The sequence below is a fragment of the Xenopus tropicalis genome, chromosome 9 (genome assembly GCF_000004195.4).
Source record: "Xenopus tropicalis strain Nigerian chromosome 9, UCB_Xtro_10.0, whole genome shotgun sequence".
NCBI lineage: Eukaryota > Metazoa > Chordata > Amphibia > Anura > Pipidae > Xenopus > Xenopus tropicalis.
Window position 1 is genome coordinate 62409903 of NC_030685.2, and position 11092 is coordinate 62420994.

At 40.9% G+C, this 11092-nt stretch overlaps 1 protein-coding gene across 1 annotated transcript in view; it reads right to left on the minus strand.

Moving 5' to 3' along the window:
• Window positions 1-10864, minus strand: part of itprid2 (ITPR interacting domain containing 2) — a 54552-nt gene extending 43688 nt beyond the window's left edge. Inside the window, 2 exon segments of the mRNA NM_001079133.2 lie at window positions 1222-1267; window positions 10389-10864. Of these exon segments, the coding sequence (NP_001072601.2) occupies window positions 1222-1267; window positions 10389-10557 (215 nt within the window). The 5' untranslated portion in view covers window positions 10558-10864.
• Window positions 10865-11092: the final 228 nt, after the last annotated feature.

An 11092-nucleotide genomic window follows, 5' to 3' on the forward strand; every position in this document is an offset into this window, starting at 1 on the left:
TACCATTTACTATTTCTCCTACTTTAATCTGGGTCCCATCAAATGAGATTTGGCGACTAGAACTGCAAATCAGTTTTTAGTGTCAGTGCTATTGAGCCTCCACAAGTTTCCTGATATAATGATATATACGGATAAAATCCTACCCACATATGGGAAGACAGTCTTCCAATTCTAAACTTACAACATACTTATTCTTTATACACGGTCATCATTAAGTATGTAGCAGCACAATTAAAAATAAAAATGTTGTGGGGCAAAGTATCTAAAACCTTATTAATTTCAGGATTAGTGCTATGCAGTGACAAGTTCCTGTTAAAAATGCAATGATGCACTATCCCTTTAAAGGAGAAGGAAAGGTAAAAACTAAGTAAGCTTTATCAGAAAGGTCTATGTAAATACAGCCATAAGCACTCACAGAAACGCTGCACTTTCTGAAAAAAGATTAGTTGTGTCTGTAATTCCTGTGCCAGAGACACGCAGCTTTCTATTCTCTGCTCTCTCCTGCTCCCCCCTCCCTCAAGAATGCTAAGTACTCACCCCTCCCCCTTAGGTATGTGGATCTGAGCCAATCAGCAGGAAGCCGACTCACAGGGGGAGATTTACCAAGACACAAACACTTAGAGCATTCATTCGAACGCTCCAAGAACATTTCTGCAGTTTATTTCGCGCTTGCGGGACTTTTTCATACACTAGCGCGAAAAATTCGGAAAGGTTCTGCCGCTTTTTACAATCGTTCGGTACGATTTTTTCGTAAGCATTTTCGTGATATTTGCGATCTTCAGAAATTATCGTATCCAATCCGAATTTTTCCCATTCGGGATTCGAACTCGTGTTTTAATGAATCGGCCCCATAGTCTTACTAACTGAGCATGTTCAGTTTGGCTTGCATGTCTGTGCAGGAGTGAGGCATTATGGGAACTTTCTTTACACAGCTCAGCGTTTTTTCTTCCTGTTTGGCTTCAGATCTTCTGAACAGGTGAAATATGGGGAGACTTAAGGGCACTATTGAGACAACTGAAGGTATGCCTGCAGCTTGAGAATAACTCTCTACTAGCCTTTCTTTCTCCTTTAAGTAGATGACCGTGCTAAAAGCTCTACCGTATGAGAGCATAAAGCATCTCATAATGCAGAATAAATTGTAAAACAAATAAATACCCAAAAGGACAGTGTTTTATAATTATATAAAAAACAAAACAAAAAAAAAAAAAAACACACACTTACCTACAGTCCTTCAGCCATATTGCTATCTTTTCATTTGGTATATGCCCTGCAAGAAAGGCAAATATTAAATTATGTTAAAGGTTATATATTTTTGCATTAATGTCTATCATACATTCACTATTACACATATTATATCACCTTCAGCCCCGAAGCTAGAATTTTCCCTTCATATGTTGCACACACTGCTCCCACAAAAAGCCAGCAGTTCCTCACTGCAGCCTTAAAAAATAGTAGATGCTCTCAGGTCTAAATTCCTCTACATACAAAACATAAACCAGCAAAATCTAGTACTGTGTCTGCTTGAATAGAAGCCTTGAGTTTCCAGTTCTCATATTTGGAGTGCTTATATGTAGTGATGATTTCTGTATGAAAATTCTGTGAGGGAAAGGAAAAACTGCAATGGTAAGGTTCCTTTCTTAGATGCAACACAAGCAAAGACTGGATGGCGCCAACATGTGAATGACAACGGTCTGCTGTAAAAACCCATGCATTAAAGGAAACCAAACCCTCTCTTATGTTCCAAACTAAAAACAAAGCAATAAGCAATTGAGGGGAAACCCCTTTGACACTATCTGTCCTTCATCCACAATTGGTTACATTGCATCCCAGGCATCAATCAAATTAAGAACCCTTCACAATTAAAAAGCATCCACACAACACATGGGCAAGCAATGCAGGTACAGGAGAGGTACCACAGCTAGCTGTTACTGTGTGTGCCAGGCAAGGATATCAAGTGGCTACCTTGGCACACAGCCTGGGCAGAGCATAGCAAGACTAGAATTCTTCATTGTAAGTTTGCAACAGCTTGAGTGCCAAAGTTTGCCCATCCCTGCCTTTGATTAACCAGCTGCTTAGTCACAAAACTTCAGTTTATACATGCAAGTTGGCCTTGGGATCTTTAAGCATTTGGATCCAAAAGCCAACTGTGTGGCATGCATGAGTGATAAATAAGCGTATGGCTGAAATTGCGGAAGTTTCCTCACAAGGCGCCGCGTATGCCATCCCACCAGCGATTTACATTTTCGCCGGTAGGATGGCATTTTTGGGGAGATTAGTCGTCCGCGAACTGGGAGAAAAAGGGAAGTGCATGGATGTGTTTTTAAACAGTAGAGACCTAAGGTCCTGTCATGGCCCTCTACATAACAGTCAATGGACTTAATATAGGAAGGACCTAATCAATAAGGACCCTTATAAACAAACATTTTTTTTTTTTGTGTAAATTCAAAGTGCAGGTTTCAGCGCACCTGGAGTAAACAGATTCCATTTTATTCTGCCCAGTTGTACTTATTCATTTTAACAATGTTCCTTTTCTTTTGTTGTGTAACACAATATACTGCATTTTTATGTGCATTCATGGGCCCTTAGTGTAGGCAGTTGTCCTCATGCAAGTATCATTTCCTGAAGTTTATATAACAATATATACAAACACAGACAGCTTAGAATAAAAGTAAAACAAGCACAATGTGTGGGTGGGAAACAGTTGCAAGGCAACTAATCCTTTCCCAATAAAACGCAAGTAACTTACAGACACATTATAACCAACTAAATTTATGGCCACAGCTTAAAGGGGAAGGAAAGAAAAAAATTGAAATTAATATATTTGGAAAGGGCAGCAGCCCCTGTCTTGAACCGCTATATTTAAAACTTACCTGCTGCTTTTGGATCGGCGCAAAATACCTCCGAAGATTAGCTCCTGTTTCAAGTTTGGCGCCGACATTTTCAAATCGATGATGTCACTTCCCCCTCCGCCTTCTCCTAATGCGCATGCGCAGCTTCTGTGACCCCCTGACGTAACGCAGCAGAGTGGCGCGCCGGTCTGTCAGCAGCAATCTCCTACATTTGCACTGTGAGTTTGGGGAAAGAAGTGCTCAGGATTTTTTTGCATTCTAATTGCGCTGGAGAGGGGCTTTCAGTGGGAAATTGATTAATATATGTATATTATAGATATATGGATTATAAAAAAAATTATGTTTTATTTATGCTGATTTTATGTGGGAGTGTGGGATGGCTGGTGGCTGTGGGATGGCTGGGGATGAGGGACTGTGGCTGTGGGACTATGGCTGTGGGACTATGGCTGGGGATGAGGGACTGTGGCTGTGGGACTATGGCTGGGGATGAGGGACTGTGGCTGTGGGACTATGGCTGGGGATGAGGGACTGTGGCTGTGGGACTGTGGCTGGGGATGAGGGACTGTGGCTGTGGGACTGTGGCTGGGGATGAGGGACTGTGGCTGTGGGACAGTGGCTGGGGATGAGGGACTGTGGCTGTGGGACTGTGGCTGTGGGACTGTGGGACTATGGCTGTGGGACTATGGCTGGGGATGAGGGACTGTGGCTGTGGGACAGTGGCTGTGGGACTATGGCTGGGGATGAGGGACTGTGGCTGTGGGACAGTGGCTGGGGATGAGGGACTGTGGCTGTGGGACTATGGCTGGGGATGAGGGACTGTGGCTGGGGGACTATGGCTGGGGGACAGTGGCACTGACGATTTCAGCACAGCAAATGCAGCTAGAGGCACTGTGCAGGACTAGAAAAAACACAGGAGCATTCCGATTGGAAGAGTGAAGTGGGCGGGGCTAAGGGGGTCAAACATTTCTTCAGAGACTGCAGATCTTGAAAGGAAAAAAAAAAAAAAAAACGGAGCTCTCTGCTCTGCACGGAGCATGTCTGTGTCCTGGACAATCTGTGTTCAGTGAGACAGGAAGCTGCACAGGCTTAGAGCAGGTACTGCATTTACTGACAAGACTTTTCCATGTCAGAGCCAGATGAAGCAACAGCACGGCGAGTTCAGGAAATATGTTAAGGACTGTGTTAAGGCTAAGTTATTGAGCTCATGTTGTTTTTAGACTTTCCTTCTCCTTTAAGAGCCAATAGTAAGAATAGCGCTGGGAACAAATAACCAATATCTTAATGCACGGAAGATATACCTAGGGCCTGCCTTGTGGGCATCAGCAGCAAGATTAGGTGCAACCAGCTTCCTATTGTAAAGGGCAAAGTTGCATACTTGCAATTATAGGCACACACACATATATATATATATTTACAAGGCAGCATTTTCCACAATACCCTGAGTGATTCTTCAGGTGTGTTATTAAGTCTGGAAATAATGTTTACAGTGCTTTCAGCTGCGCAAAGTTGCATGGGACCTGAGTAAATGGCAGCTGAGAATATGCCAGTGGCCCAGCAGGCTGTAAGGCTAATGTCACACCAGGCGTAGGGCATATATTTTCGGGAAGTGGAAAAACGCTTACCGAAAATACCGCCATACAGCTCCTACCTGTGCCTGCACCCGAATGAATGAGATACGCTTGGGTGCAGGCACATGTAGCCGATATCCGCATAAAAACGCGAGAGAATGCAAAGTAAACAGGCAGTACAGGTATAGGACCTGTTATCCAGAATGCTGGGGACCTGGGAATTTCCATATAAGGGATCTTTCCATAATTTGGATCTGCATAACTTAAGTCTGCTAAAAATTATTGAAATACTAAATTATCCCAATAGGCTTGTTTTGCATCCAATAGGGATTAATTATATCTTAGTTGGGATCAAGTACAAGGTACTGTTTTATTATTACAGAGAAAAAGGAAATTTTAAAAATTAGAATTATTTGCTTATAATGGAGTCTATGGGGGGTGGCCTTTCCGTAGTTTGGAAGTTTCTGGATAACAGATTTACAGATAAGGGATCCCATACCTGTACTTTTAGGAAGTTTTTTTTCTTTAAATTGTTCATGGCATGCAATGTTAGTTTAAAGTAATAGAAACTGAGACAATTTTCATTTTTTTTTTTTCTTATTTTGTGTAATTTTTCAGTTATTTAGTTTTTTGTTCAGCAGCTCTCCCCAGTTTATCAGCAGCTGTCTGGTTGCTAGGGCCCAGTTTACCCTAGCAACCAGTGGTTTGATCAAGATACTGTGATATGAATAGGAAAGGCACTGAACATGAAGTAATACTAAGTAACAATAACACTGCAGACTTACAGAACAAATATTTTTTGGCTGCTGTGTGATTTGAAAGGCAGAAGACAACAACAAATAATTCAAAAACTAAAACAAATAAATAATTAAGACCAATTGCAAAAGTTGATAGGAATAGGATATTCTAAACTAAACATTAACTAAAAGTTAAACCACCCATTAATCATTATTGCATACAATACATGGAAAGCAAGCACAGATCTCATTTGAAACTGTACCAGTGGGAGTGTTCCTGTGCAGTAGAATGCACAAAAAAGGCCCAAGACTTTGCACAGGTGACTGAAGAAAGTTCCTAAGAATAATTACAATTTCCTTTAACTTTAAACTAATTATACTGTAACCACCACCAGTGGCTTTACAAAGGTCCAAAAACCTTCTGTCTCTAAAGGTGGCCATACACGTAGCAATAACGATCTTTCGTGAGACCATTGGTCGCCATTGACGTTTAGGGCTGAATCTCTGATAGGTAGAAACAATAGAAATTCTACCTCCACCTGATGATTCAGCCCTAAACGTAGATTTTGCGATATCGGTCGTCTCGTCAAGCCGCCATACTCGCACCAAAAATCATATGAAACTAGATTTTGTACGATAATATCGGTGCGTGTATGGCCGACTTTAAGCTGGCCATACACACATAGATCTTTGTACAACCAAGCTTATCTTGAAATGAGCTACAGTGGGTAGCTGTCTGCTTTGTTCTGCAAACAATTGGACAATGGACAAATTTTATTGTAAAAGATAATTTTTAAACCTGCCCAATCAATTTTCTGACCAATGCTGGATGAAAGATCACTAGATGACCGATCATTTGGTGCAACCTTATGATAATTTGCTGGGTTTGTTATGTTGCACTGAAAATCATTACATGTATGTATTAACTGTTGAAAGGGTGATCAAAGCTTAGAAGGTATTTAACCCAAGGAGACAAAGGTGATTTGGCCCAAGGTAAACCTGCTATACTGACCACCAGAGTGCCCTCAAGGAACGAAGAGAAGAAGCCTGTAATTTAAGTAGGTTTGAAAAGTTAATGAGCTGCCAAAAGAAATCACTCAGCATGTATAGGTGGCCATACACGGGCCGATGACAATCCATTGAAGGTTAACATTTCATCCAGCAGCTGGTATTTAGCATTGTCAAATGACTACTGCTACTTCTATATCGAGGAGTCCAAATCCAAGATCATTTATCAGAAGTGCAGAATAAGGTTTCTAGTTCTCGCTAACATGATGGCTACCCATGTGCAAAAAAGGCACAGGTTAAGTTTTTCCCTGTAATTTTGCCATTATTTTTATTAACCATTTGCCAATCAGTAGATTGGATTGAGATGTCTGTTATCAAGTCTGTTCCAAATCTTACATATAAGGGGCACATGCATTGTAAATATCTTATGTTATATGTGTAAATATTTGAAAATTTAAACTGCAGTGCATTTCTTTTTATATTTAAGGCATTCTGCCAGCTTCTCTCATGAGGGCAAACAGTGTATGCTTTTTGATAAATGGAGAACAGGTGGAAAAGTAAATTCTAAAGATTCCACCTGTGCCATGTGCCAGCCTAAGGGGCAGTAGACAATGGTACCTGCTAGGCAATATATTTATTTTTGGCAGCTCAGATAGTGTTTAAGCACTTTTAAGACATAAGGCAAACTGAATAAGCCAATGTCCAAAAAGAGGGTGGTTTTTTTTCACCTTCAACATGGTGAACGCAGATAAAGTTCCTAGAACGTGGGAGGTCTGAATCATATTCCCATATAACTGCTTGCAATCTTGGTGCTCCTACCAGTGTTTCAGTTCAATTTTCCATCTTGAATGAATACTCTCATCAGAGAACAGATGTTATTTATGAATTTAAAAACTGTGCTTTATGTGCTTGCGTGGTAATTTCCTGCTATACACATGCATGGCCACCTATGCATTACTGCAGTGGTCCCCAACCTTTTTTGCACCACGTACCGGTTTCAAGACAATTTTTCCCAAGGACCAGGGGTTGGAGGCGCAAATAGTACATAGTACAGGTATGGGATCCATTATCCGAAAAGCCATTATCCAGAAAGCTCCAAATTACGGAAAGCCTGTCTCCCATAGACTCAATTTTAATCAAATAATTCAAAATTTTAAAACCAATTTCCTTTTTCTCTGTAATAAAACAGAACCTTGTAATTAAACCCAACTAAGATATAATCACCCCTTATTGGATGCAAAACAATCCTGTTGTTTTTGACCTGCTTGATGGTAGGGATTCTAACTATACACCTAAAATGAATTGTGAGATAGGGGTAGGTCGCAGGAAAGATCATAGTTGGTATGTGTATGGCCACCTTTACCCACATTTTAGAAATTTCCCACCTTTAAAGTAGAAATGTTAGCAGGCGCCCTCTAGTTTTTCAGTGATATAGTATAACCTAATACAAATTATGTCCACATATACAGTAAAGTTTACACACATTAACGTATATATGTTTTTGTAACACCAATCCCTTTTGAACTGCCTTCAAGGAAGGGAAAGGCTGATGGCTGCAAAGACTCCAAATGATATATTAAACCGTACTTAATACATTTCAGGAAAACAACAACAACCAACATCCTATTATAAAGCCCTTTTCCTATACTATGCCCCAAACATGAGAGTAAAAATAAATATCTGGCCAACTGTGCAATCCACAATAGGTAAATTGAGAATTAATTCCAACTTCTAAAAAGGGTAAATGATCCAACAGTATGAGGAAAGCACTGTAACTTTACTCTGGAGAAGCAAAGCATGCCAACCAATCAGCAATTTGATCTTATTGAAAAACCACATTAATACTACATGCAAGCAAAAACTCATAAGTCCATATAGATTGCAGTTGTTTTGTAAATTCTACAATGACTTTTTTCTCTTGGTGAGAAATTTCCAAACCTAAACAGGTGAAGCAACTAATCTTTTGGAACATTTTGTGGCAAATACGATAAGAAACAGTTATTTCCTAGTACAGGGATTGGATCCATAACATGGAAAAACTTTACCCAGAAAACTCTGATTTACGGGAAGACTCCATATACATTCCATTTATATTAAATACATTTTTAATAGGATTTCCTTTTCCTGTGTTATAATAAAACAGAACCTTGTACTGGATCCTAAGCTGTGCAAATTAATATTGGTGGCAAAACAATCCTACCGGCTTTATGACAGGTCCCATACCTGTGATGCTAAATGTAATGTATTTTAGAAATGAATTTAGATTTAAGAACCTTTAGATTTAAGCACTGGTTTTAAAATGGCATGCATCCTATTGGACTTATTTAATGTTTAAATTATTTTTTTTTATAGTTTCCTTAAGCAATGCTAATCGAAATTGTGTCTCTTTATCCAGGAAACTCCAGGTCTCTAGCATTCCAGATAATAAACAAACGGCATGCTCAGCAAACTGCACTACACACAGAATGGAAGGTGGGATTCTTGCAGCCAAATACCTTTGCAATAAATTAGCATATGAATCACGGAGCACTCATGGAACTTAAACTAAGTGCAAAAGTTTATTGGTGCAAATCGACGTTTCGGTCCTACATAGATGGTCCAACATCGCACTGATAAACTTTTGCACTTAGTTGCATGATTCCTATGCTGATGTTTATTCATATGGTAGCACTTGGGCTCTGTTTTATGATTTATTTGTTGGTGAGTGCGCTGTCCGTCTGCTCTGTGTTTATAATAAATTAGAAATTCATAGCTGAACATCAGTGCAAGTTCTTTTGCAATTTTACATTTTGTTTTTGCTAATTTTTGCAAAAAATACCATAACACAGTAACAATGTATTAGTGTGTGCTGTCAAAAGCACTAATGACAAAGGCTCTTTCGATCTGACTGTAAGATTGTTTCCCTTTCAGCACTGTTCTGTGAAAACTTAAGGTTCTCTGTAGGATATCTGGGCAGCTAAATGGGGGAGGGCTACCACTGACTGGTGTACTGCAGATGCAGTAAATTCCCGTTTTATGTAACATTTCACATTCAAAGCTACGGGGCGCTAATTTAGGCTAAAAGCACTCGAAGTAGCCCTGTGTGCCAATTCCCTAAAGGTAGCAACACTAATCAGCTTTACTTGTAGCAGTCAAAAATAATAATGCATGCATTACTCAGGGAGATTAGTTACCTGCTACTTATAGCTGGTTAGAAGCAGCTTTTGTTGTTTCCTATAAAGACTTCCCCCATAGAAAACAATAAAATCTGTGTCTAGACAGATATCACTCAGCATGACATTAATCTTTCTTGATTGTACGCTTTACTGAGCAGGGCCCGCTTTACCTTTATCAGTCAGTGTGTGATATGCATATTTGACATATGCACCCTTCAAGTGGACAGCTCAGCACAATAAGTTTGTGTTTTATAATTAAATAATTATAACAGTAAAAAAATGAGGATTACATAAGAACTAATTTGCTATCTAGGTCACACATAACTTGCACAGCACCTGTGCTAAAGAATGGATCAACTTTAGATGACAAAGTAGTTCGAAGTAGTTTTATCCAGTAGAACCCTAGCACTTGCATATCAATAAAGGCTGATCTAGTATGAAATAGGCCAGCTGTATTTAACATATATATATATATATATATATATATATATATATATATTGCACAGAGACTGTGAGTGTTCCTCCCTCTGGCTGTTACATTGTAAAAGTGTATGACAAATAGAGGAAGTGCCCCCCCTACAAATAACCCCAGTGTTGGCAGAGATGTCTGTATGTTAGAAGCAAGCTAATGCCCTAGAACAGCCAGCGCCTGAATTTATAGATTTAAGACCACTTTTAAAAAGTAACAATTGGTCTGGGCTCTCCTTGGGCCATAACAATGTTACACAGAACAGTGCTGAGGCTGTGCCAAATAACCATAATCCTGAGACTATTTTGGGCAAGTGTGCAGCACAATTCTAACCATTTCAAGTGAATTTAGGAGAGAAAATAGACATTTTGCCTAAATCCCTCAGACTGGGTCCCAGCCAATCCGGAAGCCCCAGTGTGGGAAGCAGCCTTAGCACTTTCCTTGAGAATAAGAGGTGCAGATCAGTTAAGGGACTATATGGTTATAGCCTGCATCTGAATATGGAACTTGAGGCAACCCCACAGCCTCCTACCCCGCTATACAAAACCTCCAACCTTGCCGTACTGTCGCTGCGACAAGTAGCTGCTTATTTCTGCACTGACCTGTCCCCTCCTCCTGTGTAGCTTTGCTCGCTTCCGTTGCAACATCCTCGCACTCCGATGCCTGCCAGGAATCTCTACTCTTGGCCCAGGCCTTTCTTTTCATAGAGGCCAAAACCCGACTGGGAACTTCCTCCAGAGCGGTCTGGTCCGCTGTCGCAGCCTCTGTCATTGTAGCGAAGTGAGGGAGCCAAGCTGCGTAGGGGACAACAGGAGCACCCTTTCAGCCCCGCACCAGCCCTAGCTGCGGGCACTGATTGGCCGAAGGAAACGAAGAAACATCGCAGGAAACCCGACTAGTTACCATGGAACTCACTCCATTGTGCGCTTTGCCGCTGAAAGTTTCTAATGAGCTGGAAATGCTCGGCCTGCTCCGTGCAATAGCGTCCGCTCCCGGCCCAGCGCCTTTCTACTTTCCTCTTCCCCCGCCTCCGCCTTTTCCACTCGCTCTCTGCTTCTTTTTAATCACTTGTTAAAAACTTTTACGTAGCTGCCGCCGGAGGAACGTAACGCGCATGCGCAAGATTAGAAGCAAAATGACTTTTTTTTCCTCTTTCTGAAGCAACACCTGAAAGGGCGGGGAAAGCGGCGCTGGCCAATCGCCGTGCTGCCCCTAGCGTGTTATGATTGGGTTGTGTCGAACCGGTTGCCTTCGCCTGAGCGAAATGACTGGCAACCTGCACACATGATGAGGGTTAGAAGTTTCA